The sequence below is a fragment of the Elgaria multicarinata genome, chromosome 8 (genome assembly GCF_023053635.1).
Source record: "Elgaria multicarinata webbii isolate HBS135686 ecotype San Diego chromosome 8, rElgMul1.1.pri, whole genome shotgun sequence".
Classification (NCBI taxonomy): Eukaryota; Metazoa; Chordata; class Lepidosauria; order Squamata; family Anguidae; genus Elgaria; species Elgaria multicarinata.
In genome coordinates, this window is record NC_086178.1 from 14,189,733 (window position 1) to 14,203,934 (window position 14,202).

General features: G+C 44.0%; 2 protein-coding genes across 3 annotated transcripts in view; one reads left to right on the forward strand and one right to left on the reverse strand.

Annotated features, from left to right (window-relative positions):
• The window catches only part of ATP11B (ATPase phospholipid transporting 11B (putative)), a 508,285-nt gene that overhangs the window by 260,480 nt on the left and 233,603 nt on the right, over window positions 1-14,202 (reverse strand). The gene's annotated exons all lie outside the window — the stretch shown is intronic.
• Window positions 1-14,202, forward strand: part of MCF2L2 (MCF.2 cell line derived transforming sequence-like 2) — a 282,358-nt gene that overhangs the window by 229,624 nt on the left and 38,532 nt on the right. Inside the window, exon 23 of the mRNA XM_063131918.1 lies at window positions 14,002-14,094. Within this exon, the coding sequence (XP_062987988.1) occupies window positions 14,002-14,094 (93 nt within the window). The remainder of the gene's footprint in view (window positions 1-14,001; window positions 14,095-14,202) is intronic.

Below are 14,202 nucleotides of genomic sequence, written 5' to 3' on the forward strand. Positions count from 1 at the left end.
TAGGCATCATACAAGTATATACATGTCCAGGGAGCTTGGATTGGCTGCGTCTCCTTTGATCGTTAGCAAGCCCAAATGAGTGGGTTTGCATAATGTGTGAAATGCCCCGGAGAACCAGAGAGCTTTTGCAAGTCAGGGTGGACAGTACTGGGCTAAAGCCCTAAACGGTTTGAGGCCAGGCTATCTGAAGGTCTATGATTTTAGGTGGGTCTCCTCCCCTATGTACCTGCCCAGACCCTAAGGTCATCCTCAGGGGTCCTTCTCCATGAGTCCCTGCCAAAGGAAGTGAGGCAGGTGGCTACCAGGAGGAGGGCCTTCTCTGCTGTGGCACCTCGGCTGTGGAATGAGCTCCCTAAGGAGGTTCGCTTGGCACCTATGTTATATGCTTTTAGACGCCAGGTGAAGACCTTTTTATACTCCCAGTATTTTAACAGTCTATAAATAAATTTTAACTGGTGTTTTAAATTTGTAATTTTGCATTGCTGCTGTTTTTATTTGGTTGAGCTTTTATATTGTATTTTATATTATGGTTTTATACTGTTGTTTTATATTTGAATTGTCTTAAATTTGTAAACCGCCCAGAGAGCTCCGGCTATTGGGCGGTATAGAAATGCAATAAATAAATAAATATTGGGCGGTATAGAAATGCAATAAATAAATAAATAAATAAATGGACAATTAGTCTGACTAATAGAAGGCAGCCTCCTTTGTCTAATATACAGGGGCCCACAACTTGACTTGTGAGCCCATCAGAGGGCAATTTCTTCTCCATGCCCCAGCACAAGTGAGATAATATCCTCTCTCTTTCTCTGTCTCTCTCTCTCTGTCAAGTCCTCTGAACACACCAGGATTATTATTATTATTATTATTATTATTATTTATTTATTTATTTATTTATTTATATAGCACCATCAATGTATATGGTGCTGTACAGAGTAAAACAATAAAATAGCAAAACCCTGCCGCATAGGCTTACATTCTAATAAAATCATAATAAAACAATAAGAAGGGGAAGAGAATGCACCAAACAGGCACAGGGTAGAGTAAAACTAACAGTATAAAAGTCAGATCAATATCAAGTTTTAAAAGCTTTAGAAAAAAGAAAAGTTTTTAGCTGAGCAGATACCTCATCTAATTTGCACGAAGACTTAGGCAAGAAAAGAAACAGCAGGAATGACACATCTTTGCCACTCCCCGAAACCTTCTATGCTAGAGGACTTCTGGGAGTGGGGCAGAAGGGTTTCTAGGAGTACAATCAACACAGGTTAGTAAGCCAACAATAACTATGGAGCCCTGTTGATCTGTCTGCACAGACATTTCAATATCCTACTGGTTCCATGTGATGTGAGCACAGTCCACCAGGGCTATCAAATTTTAGTGCAAACAGTGACCATTTGGACATTTTTGTTGCCCATCTGGGTGATTTGCAAAAGATCCACAGGACTAATCCTTTAATTTAGGAGGCTTATGTATAAAACAGCAAGAGAAATTCCCAACAAGATAGCATAAATCTTCTGTAAATAGGCTCATTCTGCATCAGTTTCATGCGTCAGGTTCCTCTTTCCTCCTCAGAGGTCCAGAGATACATTTCGCATGTATTTTCTGGAACAAGAGTTACTTTGCTTTCCCATATGTTTTCTGGAACAAGAGCCTAGCGTAGAATGAGAAACAAGCATTTTAGTGGCCCTTTATGAAAGGGAGGACACCAGAGGGCTAGAACGCCATTGCACTAAGAAGTGAAATAAGGGGGTTGTTTCTTGTGGAAGTGCCATGGTGCCGCTCAGCGGTACCCCAAGGATTCATTTTTAACTCCTGATTTGCCAGGCAGCTGCACAATCTGATCAGGACTCAAGTCAGATTGGTCTGCTGGGTCTTAAGCTTCATGATTGATTCCTCTGGGAAGACTGCCCTGGGCAAACAGCACTGCACGGGTGTGCCCTTAATGCCCAAATATAAATATAGTACTTGTACTCCCACTTATAATGGTGATCAAACTGCAAAACAACCCCTGCAAAAAAGTTGGACCAATGAATGCGATCAAGCAGAATGTTCTGCATAGATCGGGCTTCATTTTTCTTGCTTATTTAGGTTTCAATAATATGGTACAACAGCAAAATATAAATAAATAAGAATTTCAACAACAGTTTGATTCAATACAACATGTAACTGTGCTATCATGAAATATTAAAAGCTTGAAAGCCAACAGCCCAAGATGTGGCTGGTTTGTCTGTTTTATATGGAATAACGGGCTCAAGTTAAAGGAAGCCAGATTCCAGCTGGACATCAGGAAAAACTTCCTGACTGTTAGAACAGTGCGACAATGGAATCAGTTACATAGGGAGGTTGTGGGCTCTCCCACACTAGAGGCCTTCAAGTGGCAGCTGGACAACCATCTGTCAGGGATGCTTTAGGGTGGATTCCTGCATTGAGCAGGGGGTTGGACTCGATGGCCTTGTAGGCCCCTTCCAACTCTGCTATTCTATGATTCTATGATTTTAGGTGGTTTTTTTTCTTATTCTTCTTCGTGGTCTCTGTGCATCACACTGATGGGCTCTGCGCCTGCGCGGAGTCTCATCCGGAAACTTCCATAGCCTAGAGTTTTGGCGGGAACCCTATGCGTACTGCGCATGTCCTAGGGGGTTCCCGCCCAAGACCCTCAGTTCTTCGTTTACCGCCATTGTGGCAACACTCACCTCACGACTTCTCCGTTCGTTGAACCACCTAGAGGGGAAAAAAAAAGGTTTTACTTTATTAGTTTTATTCTACCTTTTCTATCATCTAGTTGTTTCAATCTTTATTTTTGCGTTTCCGTTCCTCGGGCTGAGAATTTCGCGATCTTTGATCGCTACCTTCGGCTTATGGCCGTTAAGGCCCCCTTCCGAAAGTGCATCCGTTGTGGGGGAAAACTCCCACCCACAGACGGGCACTCACTCTGTGTTTTATGTTTGGGCGAAGGACATATAGTGGAATCCTGCCACCACTGTATGTCCTTTACCAAACAAACTCGTAAACACAGAGCAGATCGCCTCCGATCCCTCCTCTGGGATAGGGCATTGAGCGCGGTTGAATCTCCGTCTCATAGCAGCAGACACACCGCAACGCCTAATCCCACGCAAGATACCTCTGGGATGGACCTCGTCCAAATATCCCCAATGAGGTCAACCTTTGCTATGCCCGAGGCTCCACAGCGACCTCCAGCCAAACAACGGGCTAAAAGAGTTAAGAAATCCAAACACATGAGTAGTACAAGTATGACCATCCATCAAACTCCTAAGCCCCGCCCCCTGACAGGTGCCCCTCCCCTTTTAGACGGAAGTCCCGCCTTAGACGGAAGTCCCGCCTCCGGAAGTCCCTCCTCCGGAAAGAGTGGTCACCTGACATGGATCACATGACCCCAGCGGGGTCATGTGACCCCTCTAGGGTTGCGTCAGACCCCCCTCGACCAATAGGAAGGGGTTTTAGAGCCCTAACCCTTACGGGATTGGAGAAATCCCCCCTAGATTGATATCTCGATGTTGATTGGTCCAAAGGGGGTCATGTGACCCCTCTAGGATTGCGGAAGGCCGGGCTCGACCAATAGGAAGGGGTTTTAGAGCCCTAACCCTTACGGGATTGGAGAAATCCCCCCTAGATTGATATCTCGATGCTGATTGGTCCAAAGGGGGTCATGTGACCCCTCACGGAAAGCGGAAGGCCGGCCTCGACCAATAGGATGAGGTTTTAGAGGGTGCATGTGGTCCTGTAAGGCCAACCCCCTCGCTCTAGACGCGTATAGAAGGGAGCCCCCCATTTTGCCTGCCCAGACACGTTTTCCTGCATAGAGAAGATGGCGAATCCAACCCCAGCCAGCGGATCTTCAACAGTGCCTCTACAGACCCCCCTGAGGAATCAAAACAGAAAGATGAATAAGATGGCGAATCCAACCTCCGCCAGTGGCTCTTCACCAGTTCCTCCACAGACACCCTTGAGGAATCAAAACAGAAAAATGAATAAAGCCTCACGTAAACGGTATATCAGCTCTAGTTCTGAAGATGATGTTTTCCTCCCATGTAAACGTCTAGACATGGAACAAACGGATCAGCCTGAGACACTCCAAATGTGGCACAGCGTCTTAGAAGTAATTTCTGCAGAGAACCTTGAGGTAATCAAAAATCAATCTATCCGTCTCTGTGCAATACTTACCTGTGGTATAAAGGCCCTCATACATGTTCTATTTATAGGCATCCGCTGTGAAAACACCCAACACAGAAAGTTCAGAAGTGCCCCCAGTTTCGGCCTTGATAAATATGTCTTCAAATGGAAATGCTGAAATAGAGGTGTGTGATTAATTCTATAATTTTAGACTGAAAACTCTGATGTGTATCTTTAATATACTAACCACCATCTTATAATTATTTTTTCAGGATTTTAATCTTACAGCTGGTCAAACAGGACCCGTCCACATGTGTGAGATTCTCGGGCTGCAAGCTAGTGAAATAGCTTATACCTCTCCACGAATGAGACGCAAAGCTATGGATATGCTAGTGCGATCTACAGTTTTTGCAATTTTGAGACATTGTTTAAACCAGTACCTGCATGAAACCTGCATGGGGTGTACTTTGAAGGCGCCTGGGCAATCCGCACACGAGTGTCTAGTCTGGCCCAAAAGTGTCATATCTAGAAAATTGCGAATTGTATGTGGGAAAATCAGTTTTAAAAGCATATTACATGTTGTCATTCTAATCGGTTACAGTTTAAACTGTCTTGTTCTCACACCAAAGCACGTTGATCAAATTTTGATATTAATTACAAAAATTGGGAGGTCACACAACGCCTTGAAAACATTAAATACACTCCTGAAACCAGTACATGAACCGTTTTTAAACCGTGTCGTACATGTTATTCAGAAAAGAAAATATCAATACTTCATGCAGTAGGTATAATAAAAGTGATTTATTTTTTAAAAAAACATTAGTGTTTGCCTGTTTTGTAAAAAGAAAAATCATAAGTTGATCCATGCAGGGGCATTGCGTTGCCTTTGCTTTTTAGCACTTCTGTGAGAAAGGATAGGTGTGTGAACTGTTGTTGTTGTAAGGCTCTTGGGGGATTTTAGCTCATCCAAAGCTTCTCTGTTAGCAGGGTTGCCCACTACTGAGGTTGGAACGTTCAGTTCAGCCAGCGCCCTCATAAAAACATCCCAGCCTTTAGGGGTGCGTTTGTTTGATAGGGCATGCGTTTGCATGACTCCCTTAACCAAATCCATCATATTTGAACCAGATATAACATCTCCCTTGTACACAAAGGTACCTTTCTCATCCCATGAGGAAACAGCCTTGTTTTTCTTCATTTTGTTTAATAGGAGTCTTCCATGTTTTTTATATCTAGCTGGTAGGATGTCGAGTACTTCTTGGTAGACATGGTCAGAAACCCCGGGCGCATCATCCATGGGTGGCGTTGTATGTTCTATGGTCTGTGTTGTCTGCGGCAGAAATAAGTTTAGGGTTTCTTTCTCAGCCTCCCTCTGTCTCACATGTGTTAGATATTTTTGCAGCAAAGAATCATACTGTTTGGCTTTTTCATATTCAGTTAAACCCTGTCTGTTAAGAATGTTCTGCATTTTCAACATCCAGAGAGTTTATTGTTGCACTCCTAATGTCCTCTTCCTTAGATTGGCCCTTTAGTTTTTCTAGTTGGTGGCTGGGGATCAAATACATCTTTTCAGCATACTCCATTAGCGACTGGTTAAAAGACCAGTGATCAGGGGGATTGCAAAACTTAGTAAGGGTCCAAGAAACCCACCAGATTGTTTCACCAGATACTTCTTCCTTCTCAGCGATATTTTCTTGTTACTCAACTTTTTAATAATGGCCCTCTTCTTTCTTAATACACGTACCTGCTGAGGAGATAGAGGTATGTTGCCTTTTAAAGTATTGAGGGCTATTTCCGCGATGGCGGCGACCAGGTCATCAGAAGCCGAACATAAAATAGCTTTTCTCTGACGCGGAGAGGCCTTAATAAGATGTTTTAAGAGAAACAGATTTCTTTTTACACGGACTGACATGTTGCCTTCCAGTCGGTCTGTACATCAATATTTAGTACAACACTAAAGGCGACGCTTTTTGTTACCCCCTGCAGTTTTTTTCATAGTGTACACTACTGGGAGGTCTGGTGGGAAAAGACCTGTTCTTAGTCTATAAGATTCAGGGGTAGTGGCATTTAAATCCACCACCAGATAACCATAAGGTTTGCTTGTAGAATCTGCAAAAGCTTCCATGAAGAATTGATTGTTTTGAGGATACATTTGACGAGCTAAAGTCGCAATTTGTAATTTATCTCTAGGGTTTTTGAACAGTACCATATATTTGGCATTTAGGCTGATGGTACGGTTGTTTTTTCCCTTGCAGAAAATATTCTGCGTGATGAAAAATACACTCAAATTCCGGTGATGTACGTACTGAGTAATGTAGTAAATACTCACGCACACATCTGAGGGTTGAAGTGACTTGAAGCGACCGAGGCCATTCAAGTGAGTTTATTGAGCATACACAGAGTTTAAGTAGGGAAAAAATCTCCTCCTTCTTCTCCCCTCCCTTTCCGCCGAAACCCCTTGGATCACATTGCTTGTATCCTGAATCCACATCTTTAATCCCTTCTGTTTGCTGAGCTAGTCTGCCTTGGTTGTTGATTCCATGTTAGTTACTGGAAGGCAACAGGACATGTCTACCATTTGAACAATGGTCAATTAACAGGGAGGAAGATAACAGCAAAGCCCTGCTTTGCCCGGGCAGTCTTCTGTCAACGTAACTCCACAGGCCTGTGCTGTAATACTTCATCTCCCCTTTTCTTTATTAATTTATTATGCCGAATTGGTGTTGTCCTGATGAACTCTCGGGATGTGATTGGACAGCTGTTTGTATGTGCTCTGGACGATAAGGTCTCAGAGGGGTGTTTTTCCGCCAGCAGCGGCTACACATTTGCACCAGATTAGGAATACATTGAATAAGACATTTGGGATACATTGAATAAACCAACAGGCGACTATTAATACAGTGATCAATGCAATATACTACATATAATACTTCAGGAAAGAGTAGTACAATGTAATACATACAATACTTTACTTCAAGAGAGAATTTAGTCAGCTGAGAGGGAAGCATGATCACAATACTTCTCGCTAGTGTTGAAGCACATGTTGTTTGGAAGCTATAACTGTTTGTAAGTCCATGTTAAGTTTGTACTTTGTGGGAATTGTCCTGCAGGTTAAAGCAACACATGCTTTTTATATTTGGCAGCCCAGGTGTTGCTGAAGAAGTAGGTAGTCAGTGGCTGCACGACTTTGCAAGGCAAGTCCTTCTTTATACAGGAGTAAAACAATTTTACTCAAAGTTCAATTTTATTCAGCTGAGGTATCAGTTCTTGATGGGATGGAAATTTTTAGAGCAAAGCAAGTCTTTGTGCTGGTTTCAACGGTAACCAAGTTATCTGGAACACTGCTTACAGTCCATTGTGGGTCTTCTCACTGGCTGAAGCAAATAGCCAATATGGAATCTTTGGGGCAGCTGTTTCTGGCTCTGATGGTTTTTTGATGCTGGAAGACTGCTGCAACTGATGTCATCTGGACTCTGGTACTCTGTACTGCAGCTCCTCTGGGTTCTGGTACTGTAGTTCACCTGGGTTTCATCTTTTATTATTTTTCTGAGAGGACTTCTTGCATCTCTAGGCCAGCCAGGCTGGGAAAACTCTGAAAACCTGTATTTTGGAAATAAACTACACAAGAGGTGTGGACTTCTCTCCATCGCTTGGATGAAGAGCAATAAAACAAGAACTATGTACATGGATCTATGCATTTTCTTTTCTTTTTTTCTGAAGTTTTTGAGGCTAAGTTTTCACTCTGCACATGCTCTTGGCTAGGCTGCCAAGGGCTAGTTAAAGCTGAGTGAAACTTTCAATCAGGGGCTTTAATGGTTCTGCATGTGAGCGACAAAGAAAGGATCTTGGGAGACTTGTTTGTCATGTTAAAGAAGCCATTGTATTTGTAGCAACTTTTGAGGTAACATAAGCTCTAGGTAAATTAGCAATAATAAAGCACACATTTTGGAAGTCTAACATAAGATTCAATTGTAAAAACAGATACATTGGCAGCAGGAAAATAGTTTGTCACTGCTGGGTGATAGGATTAAAGTGAGTTACTCTTCTCTTATCTGTATACAAGGTGGGCACATGATGGAGTGGAACATGGGAACAGCGGTTAGGGGAAAAGATGAGTCAATACATAGAAAAACAAAGCGTTGGGGGACATGAAAAGAAAAAATCTTTTAAACTCATCTAATGATATTTGCAATGCTACAGACGTTTGCAGAAGGCATTCTATCTGCATTTTAGTGAGAGAAAAACAAATTATTTAGGGAGGTAGTGAGTTCTCTCAAACTGGAGGCACTCAAGGGGTCGTTGGGCAAGCATCTGTTTTAGGGTGGATTCTCGCATTGAGCAGGGGGTTGGACTGGATGGCCTTATGGGCTCCTTCTTACTCTGCTGTTCTTTGAAATCTCTATATGCTAAGGCTTTGAAGCTCATGCTTCTTTTTCTCTGCTCTGAAATCTGCATAAGCTTGTGTTTGGAAAACAAAAGACTGACAGACAGTGGCTATTTAACATACCTTGGGGCAGGGCAGAAACTGTAAGGCAACTTTAATCAGCTTTCGCCAGAGGAATGGTGGAAAAACTAGTCTTTTAGATCAAACACTAGAACTTGAAAATCTTTGGGAAACTAAATTTAGGTTAGGCATTTATTTTGAACTAATTCAATGAGTCTCTCTTTAGAGAGTGCTCTGGCGCTGTTGAAAACCAGGTAAGAGGGATTGGCGGATGAGAACAAGCTCTTTTTGGTTTAGCTCTTCTTATAAGAGCTACAGTTAGATGCTAATATGGGGAGAGGCTGTGCCAATATTCTTGCAGGTTTTAATCATGTTGGCTGGCTCAGAGTTCATGCCTGGCTCTGTAATGGCATGGATACATCTGAAAAAAGACGTTGGGCTGGGGCAACTCTGCGTTAACGTGTAGGGCTTGGATCAAGTAATTCTAATAATTTGAGGGGGTCTTGTGTGAAGGGGGAGGATTCGTGGCAAACATGCCTGAGGCTGCACCATAATGGTGCTGGCACAATCAGAATCAATTACTCTTGGAACAATAAACATTCTCTTCTTCTCACTTTTTAAGCAGGGAAGTACTAGGCTTAGAAGGCAAAGGATCAGAAAGTGGGAAGGAAACTCTTTGCACTTCTCTGGGAGATTTAATTTCTATTTCTTCTTGTAAGGTAGGATCTATCTTTGTACTGTCACTTGTGGTGGCAGGGGTGGAAACTATGCTGGTGGCTATGGTGGAGGACACACCAAGCACACACGAGAAGTTTAAACTCAAACAGGCTTGCTTTTGCAGCTTCAGGGCGCGTGTGGGACTTAAGGTGCGCTCTTCTGGCCCGTTTTTTGCAAGCGGCTGCCTTCTCTGTGCGATGGCGCGGGGCTTGGGCTTACATTTATGGCTGCCGCTGCTGCGCATGCTCTTGACCCAGCCTCGCCTGGAGAAGCGGCGCGGCAGAAGCACTCTTAAAGCACTTCTGGGCTTAGGCCAGTGGTCTGGGCAACTGGCTGCACTCTTACTCCACTTCACTCGCTCTCTAGCACCGACTTGGTGCTTTTGTCGCTTATGACTGGTGGCAGCTCTGTGACGGCGCTGCGCTGAGGAGGAGGTGGAGGCAGAGTTGGCAGGATGGCGAAGGGGTTTGTGCGCTTGCTGCCCAGGGAGGAAGAAAAGGAGAAAGGAGGCGCAGCTGCCGCGTGGAGCAGTGGCTGGGGGCAGCGAAGAAAGCATGCTTTGCCTGCTTGCCTGCCTGGAGGAGGCGTCTGCTTTTAAGGGCTGGGCTGTTACTGCAGGCAAAACGCTCTGCGCCTGAGGCGTGCTAAGGACAGGGCATGGCAAGGGTTTATAATCTTCAATACAGGCATTTTGTGGATTTATTTGGCCAGTATCGTGTACAGGACACAAGGAAGACATTTCTGACAATTTTACTATGTCTTCTTGTCTGCAAGTAAATTGGGCTTCTAAAACTTGCTGTGGTGAAACAATTTGAGTTGGCTGTGGGTCAGGAGTTGGTACTGATGTTAAAGTTAGGGCTAGGGAAGATTTTGGCTTACAAATTTCAATTGCATTATAGTACGGTGGCGGATTAACGCTCAAACCGCTAGTAGTCAAAATGTCTTGAGGTGGGTTTTCCTCAGGAGCGGGAGCTAATGCAAAAGCAGAAATTACAGTGGGGGTTGGCTTACAAATTCCAACTGCTTTGTCTTGGGGTGGTAGATTAACACTTAGCCTGCCAGCAGGCAAAGTGGCTGAGTTTCTTTGATGAAATTTGTTGAGCGCTACCCAACATTGAAACCAAGAAAGCAAGATTTTAATTGAGGTGCGAGGTTTTTGATGTAAAACATCCCCTATTTTTTCCCAATCACTTAAAAGTAGCGAACCGCTTTTCGGGTACCATAAACAAAATTTCCCAATCTCACCAACCAGCTTCTGAAGCGAGGACAATGTGGCTTGCCCCCCTGTCTTATTGACTATGCGGGTCAATTCTACCGCGTGCTTCTGCTGGTGGCTTGATAACCTGCAACCCATACTTACTGCTTGGGGTCTTTTGAAGACGGGGGTCTCGAGGAGACGAGGGTGCACCACTGGAAGCCTGTGCCAGGCTGACGGCAAGTATGTTAGGCGGTTGCGATGGTCCCTGTGAGCGAGCGCCACTCTGTAGTAAATACTCACGCACACATCTGAGGGTTGAAGTGACTTGAAGCGACCGAGGCCATTCAAGTGAGTTTATTGAGCATACACAGAGTTTAAGTAGGGAAAAAATCTCCTCCTTCTTCTCCCCTCCCTTTCCGCCGAAACCCCTTGGATCACATTGCTTGTATCCTGAATCCACATCTTTAATCCCTTCTGTTTGCTGAGCTAGTCTGCCTTGGTTGTTGATTCCATGTTAGTTACTGGAAGGCAACAGGACATGTCTACCATTTGAACAATGGTCAATTAACAGGGAGGAAGATAACAGCAAAGCCCTGCTTTGCCCGGGCAGTCTTCTGTCAACGTAACTCCACAGGCCTGTGCTGTAATACTTCAGAGTAAAGGCCTTTTCAACTTCGCTATTATCAGACGCAGACAGCATGAGATCATCTATCACCAAAAAATTTACTTTATTGGGGGGTAACAAATCAGGATCATCAAGTTTCTCAGGCAGACCCTCCACAAAATGGATAAATGAGTATTTACACAAGAGATTTTTGTACAAAGGTTGCCAACAACCATAACACCATACAATATTTTCAGGTACCACAGAAAACACATTATGAGCATTGTCCAACATATTTTTGATAAAAAAACTTTTCCCACAGTTGCTAGGACCGGCCAAAATAGCTGAAAAAGGATGCAGCCACCGTGTATCCATATTCAAAAACCATAAGGTAGAGTGTTAAACCCTTCAGTAATAACTCTTTTGTCGTATACCACCTTTTGAGTTTTTTTAAGAGTCTTTGATTCAAGGGACCAATTGGCTTTGTGCCTTACAATCCCTGGCTGTTGCACAACAATTTCATGAGTCGGCCCCTGGTCCCTGTCTGAGACGTATGCAAAAACTCTAGGCTATGGAAGTTTCCGGATGAGACTCTGCGCAGGCGCAGAGCCCATCAGTGTGAATGCACAGATGACCACTCGAAGAACTACAGTTACAGGTAAGCAACCTGACTTTATTCCAAGAAGCCTTTCTTTAACATGCACCGAAGACAACGCAATTTGCGCCAAGTACTGCAGCAGAGCAGGAAGAGGAAAGCGCTCTCTAGGAGACGCCTTCAACAGGACTATGAGATGAAATCTCCTGTACGTGTTTCCTCCCTTCCCACTGTTGACAAGGGTGTTAGCCAAGATCCAGATGGACAACTCCAATTGCATCCTCATCACACCGTGGTGGCCTCGACAGACGTGGTTCTCTCACGCCCTTCGGTTATCGAGAGGGGATTACATCAGGCTCCCGTCGATACCGAAGCTACTGTTTCGACACCACGGCAGGGTTCGACACGCAGATCTGTCGACCCTCAAGATGACTGCATGGAGGATAACAACCATTTCTCCTCTGGAACCAGAGTTTTGACTGTGGACCACATTATATTGGCAGCACTGAAGCCTTCCACAAGGAAAGCTTATGCAGCAAAGTGGCAAAGATTTCAGAACTTTGCATCAGAAAAGGACCAAACGCCAGAATCTTGCCACTTATCCCTGATTCTCAATTATTTATTGACACTTTTCCAGCAAGGACTTAAGCTTACATCCATCAGAGTTCACCTAGCTGCGATTACATCTTTTCACCGAGGCATAGATGGTTTTACACCTTTTACCCATCCAACAACCAAGAATTTTTTAAAAGGTCTGAAGAACACGATACCATCTGTGAAAAGTATCGTGCCGCCATGGAGCCTGTCAGTTGTGCTGCAAGCACTGACACGCAAGCCCTTTGAGCCCATGGCTTCAACAGACCTTAGGCTTCTAACTTTGAAAACTGTCTTTTTAGTAGCCATCACATCGGCAAGACGTGCAAGTGAGCTTAAAGCTCTTAGGATAGATGTCCCATACACTATCTTTCATAAGGATAAGGTTGTGCTACGCACAGACCCAGCCTTCCTGCCTAAGGTAGTGTCATCTTTTCATCTGTCCCAGCATATTACTTTGCCTGCCTTCTTTCCTAATCCAACTACACCTCTTGAGTCTTCCTTGCATACTCTCGATGTAAGAAGGGCTCTTGCTTTTTACAAAGACAGGACAGAGACTTTTAGAAAAACAAAGCAATTGTTTATTTGTTATGGTGAGCCTTCTAAGGGACTCCCTGTCTCTTGCCAGCGGTTGTCACGCTGGATAGTGGAGACAATCGAATTGGCCTACTCTATTTCTAAATTAGAGTTAGTTAAACCTGTGACAGCTCATTCCACCAGAGCTCTTTCAACATCGGTTGCCTTCACCAGAGGTTTCCCACTGACAGAAGTCTGTAGAGCTGCAACGTGGTCCACTCCATCCACGTTTGTCAAGCATTACAGTTTGGACACCCGTGCGAGGCAGGACTGCTCATTTGGGAGGACAGTGCTTTCAGAGATCTTCAGATGATGCACCAACCCACCTCCAAAGGTATGTTAGCTTGCTACCTGTAACTGTAGTTCTTCGAGTGGTCATCTATGCATTCACACAACCCACCCACCATCCCCACTTGGTGGTGTGAGACTTACAAATAACACTGTTGTATGTGGAATGTACTTTATTTTATTTACACTCATGTTTATGGGGGCACAATGTCGGACTCCTGTAAACTGAGGTAAGGGCGGGAACCCCATGCACATGCGCGGTAGCGTGGGGGAGGGGTTCCCGCCAAAAATGTTCCACTCAGCTATAGTAGGTTCCGGTCTGGTCTCTGCTCAGGCGCAAAGCCCATATGTGTGAATGCATAGATGACCACTCGAAGAACTACAGTTACAAGTAAGCAACCTGCATTTTCCTTTCCTCTTTGCCCTGTTCCCATTCAACTTCTAAACTCTTAGTTTCTCTTCTTGTTCAACACTCCTCCTCTTATTGTACTTTTCTGCCATCAGCACAGACTCCCCCTTTGGGCCTATGACCTTTTCTAAAACCTAAATTGACCTTTCATTTTCTTAATAGAAACTGCACTGCTTGCGAACATTCTGTGGCATCAGAGCAGCTGAGCCAGTGATGAGTCACAGGGTGTTCACACTGAGGCAATAGCTAATTTATGAGATAAGGTTGCATGATTTCCATGTGAGTGGCATTGGGTATCATGGAGGCTAAAGGCCTGGCATTTTCCTATTAAGAAATTATTGTGTGTTGTAGTGATTTCATATACTCAGTTATGTCACCAAAAAGAAGTGGGATATATTGTGAAGGTAACACATCATGTTCTATAATCAGGGCTCTTTTTTCCCCACAGATGAGCACCGTCGGTATTACTGAAAACGTCAAAGGTGATAATAAGAAATTTGAGATCTGGTACAATGGCAGAGAAGAAGTTTATATTATTCAGGTATTGTAAGCCATTCTTTTTCCAGTTTCCTCGCCCTCTTGTTTTCTTTTGGGTATTATTAATTCCTCAGGTATTATTAATTCCTCGGGTATCATAGTGTGGGAGATG